This window comes from Dicentrarchus labrax, unplaced genomic scaffold (genome assembly GCF_905237075.1).
Source record: "Dicentrarchus labrax unplaced genomic scaffold, dlabrax2021, whole genome shotgun sequence".
In the NCBI taxonomy this organism is placed as follows: domain Eukaryota; kingdom Metazoa; phylum Chordata; class Actinopteri; family Moronidae; genus Dicentrarchus; species Dicentrarchus labrax.
Genome location: NW_026136702.1, coordinates 17,046,934 through 17,061,188, shown reverse-complemented (window position 1 = coordinate 17,061,188; position 14,255 = coordinate 17,046,934). Strand labels below are relative to the sequence as shown.

The window sequence follows — 14,255 nt, the reverse complement described above, 5'->3', positions numbered from 1 at the left end:
ACAAAGCAACTACTGACAGAGAGGGCAGGGACATCTAAATCCAGGGACGGCCCCATCTTAGAGAAAAAGGAGAACTGAGACAATACTGAATAACAGAGGACGACGGAGTAAGCGGGTAAAGTAGTAATAAAAGGAAGAAGTGGGAGGCCTTTGTGTGAAATTGAGGAGGAGGAATTGAGAAGGAAGAATAAGAGAGGAAAGGAGTGGTGACAATGTGACCTTGCTCTTGACTGTGTAGGGACAGTCCCAGCTGGAAACCAGGGACCGTGAAATCATTTCCAACTGGTTTGCAGGACACGGGTGACACCGAATTAGAATTTAAAATGAACAATTACATCACTAATCATCAGTTCTTATTATGTCTAGGAAACCAGGATGGTTCTAGGATTCAGTGCCGAGTAGTGGTCACTTACTACAAATGTTACAGGGCACTCTGCATGCAACGCTCAGCTCAACAGGAGAAGGACACAGAGCCAGAGCACTGCTATACACCTGCAGGCCTGATAAAACACACACATATACACAACTCAACACACCCTGGTTCTGACACATGACATTACGCTACTCATTACTGCTGCCCACAGTGCAAAACAAGCAAAGTTCAATACCTCTTAATGGTTCGACACACAGGTAGAAACATAAAAAAAGGAAATGTTGTGGGAGCAATAAAAGTTTCTTGAAAAATCAATAACATCTTTGGTATATGACGTTCTGGCTGATCCATTATAAGCAATGTGCGCTGTGTGGGCGAGAGTGGATGTCCATTTCCTCCAGTCATTACAGAGAGGTACTGGGAAATGGGTCTCACAACAGTGTATTGGATTTTATGAGTGCATTCTGGGAACTCATCAGCTAAGTAGGATCCAAGTTGTGCACCAATGCTATGCCAGTGTCCTGGGGAAGCAGTTTACTGACCTGTTGGGACTATAGGTTACATACAGTATTTGGATGCCAAGTAGTAAGTATTGAGTCTGGTATTTTAACAACAACAAACTGATGGCGACAGGGTGTAGACTCATCTTAAGTGCTAGGAATGTGTGTCAGTAGTTTGGTGGCTGTTTAACAACTGGGTCATCTACATTAGAGTGGCACAGAACTGATGAATAGTTTGGTCGCAGATTAACTGCCCTGGATAACGTCCTAAAGCCTGAATTAAAGTCAATCCTACTTTGAATGGAGGCTGATCTCTCTCTCTCTCTCTCTTTTTTTGCTCTCCACTAAAATTGCTTTTCCAACTGTAGATCAGGCTTAATCGAAGTGCAGCAAGGCAGCCCAAAGATTAGCAGTGGAACTGCTGAGGACATGACCTGCTTTTTTTGGGGGGCTATTCAGTCCTTTTCTCATTTCTTGCTTGAAAGGCCTTCAGTTTCCCGACTGGTGCAGAGAGGACGCTGCAATTACCCATCCGGTTTCTTTTCACTTGACACGTCTACAATTTGAGGCTGATGTCACGTCGAGTCTTACCTTGACTCTTAGGGTCATCTAAGGAGCCGGCGACATCCTCACAGGAAGCATTATCTGTTGAGACACAGAAGAGAGTGATGCTACAGCTGTTTTTTTCACTCTAATCTGACTATATTTCACCACCTTCATTTGAATCCTAACTCAAATGAGTCCAGTCTACTGAATATGGACATTCACAAAGGGCAAAATAAACGCCAAACATATCTGCAGATCCACCTTATACACGAAAATGTGACGTGGTGTCAGATATAAAGTCATTGTGCCTGTTTTTCCCCCTCACAAAAAAAAAAACGAACATCCTGACCTTTGACCTGAAGCCGGAGCTTGGCCCTGCTGTGCCCTGCAGTGGGCAGGGTGAGGGCAGCACAGTCAATGGCGTTGGTGGAAAAGGCAAGCTCCTTCATGCGCTGCCCGCTGCGCCTGCCTCTGCCCTCTCCAGCCTCGACGCCATCTAGGTTCTCGATGCTGCTCGCCCACTGAGCCCCGGGACCGCCCGCTATCGCCATGGTCTGCAGCAAGTCATTCATTGCTGAATGGACGAGGGGATGTAAATGAGGACAGGAAAATTATAAAAATTAGACATTTTATCACATCTTATCTTACCTCAAGTCATGGCCCAGATTTAAAAATTTTGAAATTTTTTTTTTTAATTTGTATGCTATTGGTTGCTTTAAGTGGTTTTCAATTTTTTCTTATTGAAAGATAATTCAATTGAGAATTTATCTCAAAATTTGATAATAAATTAATCTTGTAGAATACAAACAGATCTAGTGTTTTGGTATTAAAGGCACAGCGGCACAATATTATAAAAAAAAAAAAAAAAATGTGCATAAAGATGGCAGCTGCATGGTTCGTCATCCTGTCCTCTAACCCGGTCCGCCTCAGGTAGATATGTTTTGGGGACAAGTGATACACCAAACTAAGAGGCCGCTGTCTTTATGCACTTTGTTTACTGAGCTGTATGCAACGGTAGAGACGCATGAGCGCATGCAGAGCTGCTCCATCAGCAGCAGCGGCGGTGCTGTACACAAAAGATCAGAGTCACAATCAGAACGAGGCAAGTCCATGTCAGCAGAATAAGATCTGAAATGCAGCACGCTGACAGAGGACGAGAGAGAGAGAGAGAGAGAGAGAGAGAGAGAGAGAGAGAGAGAGAGAGAGAGAGAGAGAGAGAGAGAGAGAGAGTGTAAAGGCTCCATTTCAAGTCCTCCATGGTGAGTGTGATTGGCGGTGAGGCTTTTTTTTGGTCATGCTGTAATCAAAGATGCGAGCAAACACACCACAGGCGCATGAAAGGCAACAGTCTCTCCCACTCTCTCACACACAAACGCACACATAGAGCCTTTCATTCCCGATACACAAACAAAATGAAACCACAGAGCACATGACAAAGCTGCCCGATAAGTTGCCCGTTGCATACTGACTCCCATAGTAACTAAACTGAAAGATAAGCTTTGATAGATGACACTCAGAACTAAAAGAGATGGAAGTCAAACGGCATCACACTACAAGAGACAGATCTATAGAATCCTCAGTTTTTGCATCAGGATGTTTTGTGGAGGTTAGTCCTAATTTGTTTATACATTCATTTATTTTCATTTGTAAATCCTTGCGTTAAGACAAAGTTAGTGAGGTTTGTGTTATTCATTAATCTGCTAATAGTGAGAACAAAGTGACACTACAATGGTGAAAGCTGATAAAAGGTAAGTGTAGATACTCTATGGGTAGTGGGAAGTGGAGGCGGCAGACGCAGGCCGAGTCGGTGACGGCGAGGTGGGGGTTACAAGGAAAGAATTATAAAAGGACATGTCACTGATGTCACCAGACGCAGCATGGGGGTAGGGTGACTGTGTGAGAGATTTTAAAATCAAATCTTTGATAAATCTTATGCAGACATCTCTAAAAACATACCAAATAACATTAGCACTGAAATACTAACTCATATATATTAAATGGAAAACAATCACAAATTAATGACTGCAGGCCTGAGTCGGTTTAAGAGTTGGGACTGAAACCTGAAACTGCAATACTGTCACTGTCACTGTCATGTCACACCCCCACACTGCAGCCACCCTGACATCAGTGACTGCTCCTTCTGTTTTTCTCCTAGTGTGACGATGAGAGGGAGAGGAGGCGGAGGAAGGCTAGCGTGGCGGCTAACGGAGGTCTTACACATGGAGCGGCGGTAGATGGCCTTGGCCTTGTCTTTGTCCTTGGATCTGTTCCTCATGAAAGGCAACCTTTTTATAGCTGTCAGAGCGCAGCCAGAGACAGACAGATAGACAGACAGACAGCGGAGAGAGAGCGACAGAACAAGCCCGAGGGGGGGTGGAGGGAAAGAAAACAAAAGAAAAAAAGGAGGGCAGAACAGAGGGATGTGGTTAACGTTTTCACAAAGAGAGCCAGGGGAGAGATGCAGAGAGAGAGCTGAGTCCCTGGACACTCAACTGGATAACAGACAACAATGCAATAGACACATTAAATGACTTAGAAGGGATGGATTATATTATTACAAAACCTATTTGATTTATCATCAAGTGTAAGGTATTACAATCTGTAGAAATATACACCCTTTTTTTATATTTAAAATCACATTTCTTATGTTCAAATGCAACACTTGTTAACATGCTTTTTGGATGGACTGAAATGCCTCCCACAGATTTCTTTAAAACCTGAATAATAATGTTAAGGGCAGACTTCTGTACAAAAACACATTATGCAAACGAATACAAAAATGTGAACACGTTATGCAAATACACACACACACACACGCACACACACACACACACACACACACACACACACACACACACACACACACACACACACACACACCTGACGTTAATGGTCATGAGTATTGAATTCTGCATTACATACTGTACACAACAACACTGTCAACACGTTACCACAGCTACATGAAACACAGAGGATGAAGAATATTAAAGGGTGCAATCAGGAGAGTGAAAAGGTCAAAGGGCAGGTTAACAGCATCAGAGAGGACTGCAGTGTTTTCAAAGATATGAAACTTTAGTATTGCATGTTTGACGATGTAAAGTCTTTGGTACATGTTTTAATGTTTACTGTAACTACAGTGTTATTCATATGTATCCATTTGTTGTAATTTATGTTTTACTACATGATTCATAAAGGCTTCTTTATCAACAGTTTGTTCAACTGCTTTAAATTGAAAAAATAAAATGTATATAGTATTAATGCTTGTTACTCAAACATTGCTGTGTTTTACCCACTGGTGTGAAAAATATACTGACTCGCTTATACTATTACACTGGCTATAGCCTCTGGATTTTACACAATACATATATTTTCATTTTACGATAATCTGGAAGCAAACAAACCTTATTTATTCTACCAAATCCAGACAACCATTGATTTTGACACATCTTGCATTACCACAATGCATTGCACCTTTTAATAGCTCGGGTGCTACGTTAGAGGGTGTTTCTTTGTTATATACAGGTGAACTGCACAGATCAGCAGGTTGACAGGACTGTAACTGAGAGCTAATGAGCCATAGACCCTGTTGGGGGAGAAGTTAAGAGTGAACTGGACCCGAGACAAAATATACCTGAAGTATTTTCCAATATTTGAACCACATGAGATGCGCTTGATTCAGCTTGCCACCTGAACACTGTTGAAAGAGTACTCCTTTAACTCACGATGTATCGATGCAGCAGAACCAGGAATACTGTGTTTTTTATTCATCAAAACCTGGCCTACATTAACCACGATGCAAATCGACCAATGACAGTTCAGCTGGAGATGCAGGTGTGTTATGTTAGTAGCGGCTAAAGCTGCTAGCCTCCAGCAGAAATGAGAAGCTGGCTCCAGATGACTGGCAAGCTCCTTTCTTTCTAACTCTCTAAAAGACTTCAGCCCTAACCAACACAGCCTTAAGTGACATCACTTGAGGTAATTTATCAGATTTCATGCAGCTCCCTCTGAAGCCACAAAAACCTTTACATATGCAGCCAGACTTAAATGTCTTAAATCTATGGAGTTCCCCTTTAAAAATTTGTTTTCAGGACTAAAGTGTCTAATGGTGATATATAACTCTGGTACCATAAATCAGGTTACAGAAATCAAGCGCTTCTTCTGTTCTTTCAAATACAGGAAATGTATCTACTTTTCGAACCAGGTCCGAGGTTCAGAGTCAACCTTGTGGTGCTGCGCAGCTCAACCGTAACCTCTAGGACAGCTGAGTGACACAGACAATGGACTCACGAAAACATGCCCTGAGAGCTGTGACAGTCGGGTCACAAACCCCGCCCACCCTCCCCATCCGCAGCATACCATTGGTGGAACCCTGCCCTTGGGCATGGGACTGCTGCCCTCTCCTCCCTTCACGGAGAGAGAGAGAGAGAAATCAAGGAGCAGTTAGGGGAAGAAAGACGCATTCAACCGCTCAGCCAGCACACAATCACGTTAACCTACACCTACACACACCCCCACACACCCCCACACAACCACACCAAGCAGAAGTGTTTTGTGAATTTGTAGGTAGGTAAGTGAATGATAATGTGTCTGTGAAAGAGTATTCAGCATCAGATGGAACCAGTAACTATTTGGCTTTTCTTGCATGTACAGTTGAGTCCAAGTTTGGACAGTTGTTTGCTCATAGCTTCTTTATTTACTGTATGTTGTTGGTAAGTATGTTTGTACAGGGAATGGGTCTCATTTATCTTAAGCACCTTCCTTCGGTTGTGGTTGAAACTGTGCACACTGGATTCTTGGGTCTTTATCTCTGTGTGTATAAATATGCACGTGTTTCTTTTGTACTCACTGCTGCTCCTCTTTTGTGTAAGTGTGTCATCCAGCGAGTTGGAGCCAGAGCCGATGGACGAGCTGTCCTGGCTGTCCTGGGGAAAGGTTAGGAACCCGTCGCCGTACTCTGAACGAGAGGGAGTCAGCGTGAGAGAGCGCATCCTCTCCCGGCTCTTCGGCTTGATCAACTTCTTCATCTTCAAAGTGATCCAGTTGCCGCGCCTACAAATGAGAGACAAGAGTGAGACACACAGACCCATCAGGAACACAAGGAGAAAAGTTAACAAGATATAAAGTCAATACATACTGCCCCAAACGAATATGAAGTCTGGACAGATTTCAATAGTGTTTTATGTGTACTGCATTTTAAAGGTTTATTTCAGCCTCCAAATCTTCCCATAGACACTCGAGATGATGCAGTATACAGCTGTTTAGAGCTCTGCAGAACATAAATATTTGATGCATCCCTTCTTGAGGCTGCAGTGTGAGTGTCTACCATTCCCCGGCCTCAATATTATTTAACTCATGTAACTAGAGGATGTTCCTTTTTACCTGCGAGGAGGTGAGGGGTCGTAGAACTTGTACTGGTCCATGATCTTCTCCTCCAGCTTCTCCTTCTGTCTCCTCAGCTCATTCAGCTTATCTCTGATGGGTGTAGACATGAGAGATGATCCAGTAAGACAGACAATTCATAAAAAATCCATCCAGGTATAAATGTAACCGATTTGTGTGAAGGAATATCAAAATAATTGCGGACGAGGACCAATTCAGACAAAACTTTTGCTGTTTTAAATAAAGCAAATCAGGGGTTTACATGTATTGTCTTTGCTCTACGTGGAACAGGTCCTTGCTTTCCATGGTCTGCTCCAGCAGCGTGCGATTCTGCAGCATCAGAGTCTGGATCTGGTCCAACAGGTGACGATTCTCCTCCTCCAGGTTTCCTTTCAGCTGGCTCAACAACTAAACAAACGCACAGAGATATATTAAAGAGATGCTAAGCCACCTTTCCAAACAATAAATATGATACATTAAAAGAGATAAACCATCCCACAACACAGCTGGCTTAAGAAGTTGTCTCTACGAAAATCACATATTAAAAAGACAGCTGGCTTTAAAAGTGGCGCATAATGGGAAACCCCCAAATACAGAGAAGAAAAGAGTGGGTCTCCTCACCTCACACTGGTTGGTGAGCTTGGTAGAGGTGATGTCCAGCTGCTGGTACTGCTCCTTCAGTTTAGAGAATTCAGCCTCCAGCTTGGTCTGGTCCAGCTTGGCATTGTTCAGCTGGCTCTTTACATTCTTATGGTCCACCTGGAGATTGTCGTTGTCCTTCACCAGCTGACGATAGGTAGTATTCAGTCTGAGGAGGGAACAGATGGACTCCTCAATATACAGACACGTACAAGTAAAAAAGGTCGAATCACTTCCATTTTCATAAGTATACTATTGAAACAGGTTGAGCTGACCTATCATTTTCCTCTTTGAGTAGCTTGCATTGGTCAGCTGTGGCTTGATGCGATTGGTTCTCCAGCACCATTTTTTCCTGCTGCTCCTTCAGATTTTTCTCCAGCTCTTCCAGCTCCCCCTTCCTCTGCAGGAGCTGCTTGTACCTGCACGCATTAAAAATACACACACACACACACACACACACACACACACACACACACACACACACACACACACACACACACACACACACACACACACACACACACACACACACACACACACAAACATTACAAACTGTTCAGTGAGTTACATGAAGTAATACAAAAGTTCAGACAGAAAGGAATACAAAGCACTTAAGCCCTGGACACACCACATGAGTCATTATCCCAAGGGGTCTACTCTGGTTACTCAGCACGGCTGATTTTATGACTGTTCAGTATTACCATCATGAGACAGGAAAAGATCAAAGTAGTGTATGAAGCCATGATTTCAGCATGCGCCCATCCCATGTTCCTAAACCCCCAGTCTCACTTGTCCTCCAGGTCCCTGTGCTGCTGCTCCAGGCTCTTGTGGGAGGACTTCAGGCCCCCGTGTTTTCCGATCAAGGCTTCATACTCGACTGCCTGCCTCTCGTGGAGCGCCGCCAGCTTCTCGTGATCACGGAGGAGCAGCTCATAGGTGGCCCTTAGCTCCTCTTTCTCCTTCAGAGCTCCCTCGCGCTCTCCTTCCACGCTGCTCTGCTGGGTCTGCAGCTGGGCGTTCTGGGCCATGAGGGCTGCGCTCTGTGAACTCAGAGTGGAGTTTTCCACCTGAAGGAGAGGGATGTGACAAGTGACAAGAGGGATGGTGTGATGGGAGTGTAGAATAGGAAAAGAAAACATGAGAGACAAAAGGAGCAGTTAAAGAATACAGATTCTCCCATTAACATTTTGTTGTCCATCTACACCTATTAAATGATGGGGAGTACGGAGTTCCTCAAATTAAACCTCAGAGGATATAAAGGTAAAGTAAAGGTTGTTGCTGTTATTGTCTACAGGGGGCACTGTGTCTCTGTTCAGTTTGTTCTCGTTTGGTCTAAGTTCGATCTACAAAGCAGCAGCAGGAAAACTGTTTCTTTTCATGTTTCCTTTGTGGCCACAGTGGTTTCCTAGTCTCAAATCCCTCTTCAATCATGACTAGTGTGCACACGTGTACACACACACACACACACACACACACACACACACACACACACACACACACACACACACACACACACACACACACACACACACACACACACACACACACACACACACACACACACACACACACACACACACACACACACACACACACACACACACACACACACACACACACACACACACACCAGGTGCTGACACACTTTCTGTACCCTTAAACAGAAACAGCTTTTTACCTCCAGTACACACACACGCACACACAACTGAAGCTGCTGTATGGTCAGTGTAAATCCTGTCGCCCATAAGCAGGGTTTGAATTCGTGCCAAACAGGGAGTACAAATCTAAATCCAGACAGCTAAGCAGGCAACTGTACAAACAGCAATGTCGAGGGAAGGCTGGATTGCATTTTGTGTTTAACCTGTAAAATTGTTTATGTTACTTTGTATTACATAGTTTCATACGGTATTTAAGGAAGTATTTTAGGTTTTCTACTATCCCATTCTATTAGGCACTATAATGATATTGGTATGATCATATCCAAATTATACTTATTGTGTCCTCATCATTATATCATATGCAGAGATATATTTCCGTAGAGCATGCATCTTGGGAAAAGATGTGGGTTTATTTTTTGGGTAGTTTTTTTCTTATCTGAATTGGGTGTCTAATGAGTTTCACATGCTGTTAATATTGTAGGCATATGAGACACAACTGGCAAAACAAAAAATGACATTAGCCTAATAATTATTTTATCTTTAAGTAGAGTTAAAACAATAAATTACATTTCCATCCTCTGAAGGTTGATGATGATTGAAAGCTCCAGAACAGATACTAATTGAATTGTCATATTACATGCACTTTGAAAAGCCTTTGAATGGAAATAAGTCAAGTGAGTGGGTGATATCTTGATGTAAAAACTGTTTCACACACTTTGTTGTTGTTGCATCAACAGTTTGTTGTGTCTACCATATATAGTAGTCCATCTGCCTGAGTGTGTTAGATTAGATTGTTAGATTTGACTAAACTGTGGTAGCTTTGTTAGCTGTAATGCATACCTCTGTAATAAAGCAGTCATTTGTTGCCTACTAGATACTGTTGTGTAGGATGTGTAGGGGATTACCTGGAGCTTGGCGTTCTGCGTCTGTAGTGTTGTATTGTTCTCCTGTAAAGAAGCAGTCTGCCTCTGCACGGCCACTATCTGAGCCTGCAGGTTGCAGCTTTGAGTTTCCAGTTGTTTGAGCTGGCTCCTCAGGGCCGCCTTCTCAGCCTGCAGCGTGGCATTCTGGGAAAGACACACACATAATATAAAAGACATATGAGAATATATATTCAAAGAGAGTGAATAACCAAATGTGTGTGTTCACCATTCATACTGGAAAAGCCATATAAGCCATCTTAATATTGTGCTAACTTACATTCCTCTCCACCTCAATGAGTCTGTCTTTAACTTTCAGTAGTTCCCTGGTGGTTTCATGACTCTCCTTCTCCCATTTGTTGACAGCTTGAGGGTCCTCCCCTCCTCTAGGGGGCGAGCTCTGCACCATCCTCTCCTCCTCCTCCCTCTGACGCAGTGCCTCGTAGTTTTTCTTTACCTGGACAGAGACACGGGAGTCAATACATAACTTGAGATGTTTTCTAGTGCTCTTTATGTCGAATAAAATAAATTCCTCCAACATCCGAGACGGCTGAAAATGAAATACTGCTTCAGGCTTAACTGTAAAATCACTAAATGAAAGTGCTAGAATACAATATAAGTAATGGTAAAGCAACAACAGACAGCATCCATTAGAGTCCATCCACAGATCCCTCAACCTTTAGCTTTTGATCTGATTTGTGTCAGCAAGTTCAAAACACAAATGCCTCCCTAAATGAAGGCAGACATCCTCCACTCCACCTCATTCACAGACTCCTGCCGCCTCATGAATAGATAAACTGGCGATAGAAGTGGAATAGTGGATAAATTAATAATGTATCAGCTTTGAGAAGCCCTGTTTTCAGTGTTTCTAGTGTTTTAGAGTGCAAGGGAGGATTTTGGGACATAATGTTCTCAAGTGGAAGTTGGTGTTTTGGCTTTGTGGGAGGTGATTGTTTGTGGAATGTGCTTTCATTACTGGGTCTTCTGTTTTGTGGCTGAGCAAAGCATCTGCATGCAACAGATCCAAAACAATATATGTGTGTGCATGTATTTCTTTGTTTAAAAGTATGATCTGTGTGTGTGTGTGTTACTAACCGTTTTGAGCTCCTGGCGAAGTTGCTGGTTGAGGTTTGAGGACTCTTGCAGTCTGGCCTCCAGGGCGGCGATCTTCTCCTCTTTAATCTCCAAAGATGATTTCAGTGTCGACTCCAGTTTGGTTTCCAGGAGTCTAAACCTGAAAATAAATACTCAGTTAAGCTCTTTGTGTGTTCATTGGGCTCAGAAAACCTCCTACAGGACGATTCTGCAATAAACTTGATTATTTCTAAACTTCAACACTTGATCTAAAATGGTTGATTTATTTAGAATCCCAACTGTACTGATCAGTTTAAATTATTCTGATCCCAATATGTTAGTTGACAAGTTGTAACCTGGAACCTTCACAGAACAGTGAATATTGTTTATGATTAATTTACCTGTCGTCAGAGCTCTCATCGTGCAGCAGCCTTTCCTTATTCAGTCCAATCTTCTCCAGCTCATGGGTCAATTTCTCCAGATCATTATTCATCTGCTGAGTCCGCAGCTTCTCACTCACAAGCTCCTAAACACACACCACACATACACGCACACACACACGCACACACACACACTGAGTAACTCGCCTTCCATTTATTCATAATAACTAATAATGAAGATGCATGATTTAAATAGAAAAGAGTCAGTATCACAGAAAGGAAGTCAATATCAGAATTAATAATAAGAATCAATTCCCACCAATAATCATCTTTGTTTCTGTGTTTTCAATAACTTCCCACCAAAACACGTCAACAAAGCAAGCATGTACATTTAGTTATATTGTTTGACACTTCCAGTATCAACAAATGATCATAAAAAATAAATTAGTCTCAGTTTAGGGAACAATAATCTTTGCAGACTAACATCGTGAGGGCCAGTCTTACCTCTCTGAGTGTGATGAGGGTCTTCTTATCAATGGTCGACTGTTTGACCAGCTCCTTGTTCTCTCTCTCCAGGTCTTTGACCCTTGTGCAGGAGTCCCTGAAGAAGATCATCTCCTTGCCCATGGTTCGATTCTCTTTCTCTAAGGTGGAGATCCGCTGGTTGTTGTCATCCAGCTTGGAGTCACGGATTTCGGCCTGTTGCCTCAGCCGCTTGTTCTCCTTCTCCAGAAGCTTCTTGTCTTTTTCTAGCTGGGAGCTTTCCTGCTCCAGAGTCTTGTTCTGGGTGGATGATGGGAGGTAATGGAGAGATAAAACGTCATTTGATGGGATTACTTTTAGTCTAAATGCCTTGTAAATACATGTTTGCCTAAAAGAGGACATAGATTAACTCAAAGGGTCAATAATCAATTTTGAAAACTAATCTGGGATAATCCAACTCTGCTGGAAAACATGCTGTGATTTTATCAGAATGAACCAAAAAAATGGCAGTGCTGCTTGAGTGCCAAATAACACATTTTGACTTATTTTAATAAACAAACAAGATCTGCTGTGTCATAAACTACTTTCTGCATTACTCTCTGCCTCAACTACAGTTTTTGGGCCAATCTGAATGACCCCATTCTGCCAAGCAGAATCAGACCATCCCAAAATAAGTAACAGAGGCTGTGTCAGTAAACCACCTACAGCTATCCCATTGATGTTGTACCTCTTATGCTCCAGACCTAGTGCAGTCCAAAATGTGTCTAATTTCTTAACGCAGCCCTGTCCCACATGTCAGCACATGTGATTATTGCTGCTGATTTAATGTATACGTTTTGAGTTTTTTTTTTTTTTGCCTACCTCCTGCTCCAGCTGCTCCAGGCGTTTACTGGAGATCTTGAGCTCCTCCAGGTTGCGTTGTAGAGTTTGATTCTCCGTCTCCACCTCTTGCACCTCTGCCTCCAACTGCTGGATCTTCTTGCTGCTGTTCTCTAAGGCCTTCTGCAGGCGCTGGTTCTCTGTATCTAGGCCCTGGTAACTCATCTGGGAGAGAAAAAGCCAGATTAGGATATTAAAAGCATTCATGAACTAGTTGTGCCGCTCCCTGATGCTATTATATGCCAGATCCCCTGTAACTTACCTGCAAAAATATTAATTGGTGATAATACATTTATGGTACATGTAAGGTGCCTTTAAGGCTGCTTTTCCAGCACATTGTCACTTTTTTTTTGGTTTTCCATTATGGATAGTACCTGGTATCTGAACTTTATTGGTACCACCTCCATCAATGTTCCAAACGAGCTGAGCTGATACTAAAAGGTGACGTGAAAACAATGCAGACCACTGATTGGTCGTGTAACACGAGACCTCCTGCACAAGTCCTGCATTTCCAGCTTCTATCAATAGCAACCTTAATTTTTTTTTATTGTCAATTGATGAAATGCAGACGTATCAAGAACACCATCCCCTCATATATTCTTTCATAAGAGTGGCTGCTCCTTTTTGTGTACGTACATAGTGGGTGGATGGGCATGAGAGAGAGAGAGAGAGAGAGAGAGAGAGAGAGAGAGAGAGAGAGAGAGAGAGAGAGAGAGAGAGAGTTGAAGTTGTCAATCTGTCAGTAAATGTACAGTTTAGGTTACAGTTTGTCGGGGAATGAAGGCAGCAGCAAGTCGAGGCCAAAGTAAACTCCTGTGTGTTGTTTCGGTTTGATGCTAAACTCCGCCAGTGTTGAAGAGGTACCATCCAAAGTACTATCTACAGTGGAAAACTAAGTAAAGGTAGAGTCGAACCAAGGCGTACCATGTAGTGGACATAAGATATAAGTCTACAACTGGTCTGTACGAGCTTGTGTAGTCACATGGATGATTTTAGCTACAACTCACTGCTCTTCAGTCACAGAGGTACCTACAATATGACCGACAGACTTGAAGTCTTACCTCCAATCTCTCCGTCTTCTTGGACGAGGCTTTGAGCAGTTCCAGGCTGCGCTTCATCTGACTCCTCTCACTCTCCAGCTCCCTGTTCTCTGCTTCCAGCTGAGCGGCCTTAGCCCCTGCTGACCGGAGGCTCTCGGCCGAGCGCCGAAGCTGCAGGTTCTCCTGCTCCAGCTGGGAGTTCTCCTTTTCCAGAGCCTCCAGCTGGAAGGCCATGTTCTTCAGAGCATCCAGCTTCTTCTTCAGACGACGGCCTTCTGCCTCCAGCTCAGTGTTCTCCTTCTCTAAAGAAGACACCTACACACACAGAAGTGACTGATAAAGATGAGCAGTAAATAAACTGTCTGATGCTGTGTTGTGATATGG

General features: G+C 43.1%; 1 protein-coding gene across 7 annotated transcripts in view; it reads right to left on the bottom strand.

The window, feature by feature from the left end:
- The window catches only part of ccdc88ab (coiled-coil domain containing 88Ab), a 69,118-nt gene that overhangs the window by 6,686 nt on the left and 48,177 nt on the right, over positions 1 to 14,255 (bottom strand). For 4 of the 7 annotated variants that reach the window (XM_051379388.1, XM_051379401.1, XM_051379420.1 and 1 more), the window contains exons 17-33: positions 13,893 to 14,186; positions 12,814 to 12,996; positions 11,974 to 12,252; positions 11,491 to 11,615; positions 11,111 to 11,249; positions 10,296 to 10,472; positions 10,001 to 10,162; positions 8,227 to 8,504; positions 7,713 to 7,856; positions 7,420 to 7,606; positions 7,061 to 7,206; positions 6,799 to 6,891; positions 6,266 to 6,468; positions 5,776 to 5,823; positions 3,637 to 3,714; positions 1,769 to 1,993; positions 1,465 to 1,518 (exon numbers count right to left, since the gene is read on the bottom strand). In XM_051379388.1, the coding sequence (XP_051235348.1) occupies positions 1,465 to 1,518; positions 1,769 to 1,993; positions 3,637 to 3,714; positions 5,776 to 5,823; positions 6,266 to 6,468; positions 6,799 to 6,891; positions 7,061 to 7,206; positions 7,420 to 7,606; positions 7,713 to 7,856; positions 8,227 to 8,504; positions 10,001 to 10,162; positions 10,296 to 10,472; positions 11,111 to 11,249; positions 11,491 to 11,615; positions 11,974 to 12,252; positions 12,814 to 12,996; positions 13,893 to 14,186 (2,815 nt within the window). Of the gene's footprint in view, positions 1 to 413; positions 501 to 1,464; positions 1,519 to 1,768; positions 1,994 to 3,636; positions 3,715 to 5,775; positions 5,824 to 6,265; positions 6,469 to 6,798; positions 6,892 to 7,060; positions 7,207 to 7,419; positions 7,607 to 7,712; positions 7,857 to 8,226; positions 8,505 to 10,000; positions 10,163 to 10,295; positions 10,473 to 11,110; positions 11,250 to 11,490; positions 11,616 to 11,973; positions 12,253 to 12,813; positions 12,997 to 13,892; positions 14,187 to 14,255 lie in introns of all 7 variants that reach the window. The other 3 variants (XM_051379437.1, XM_051379395.1, XM_051379410.1) reach the window with 3 other exon arrangements.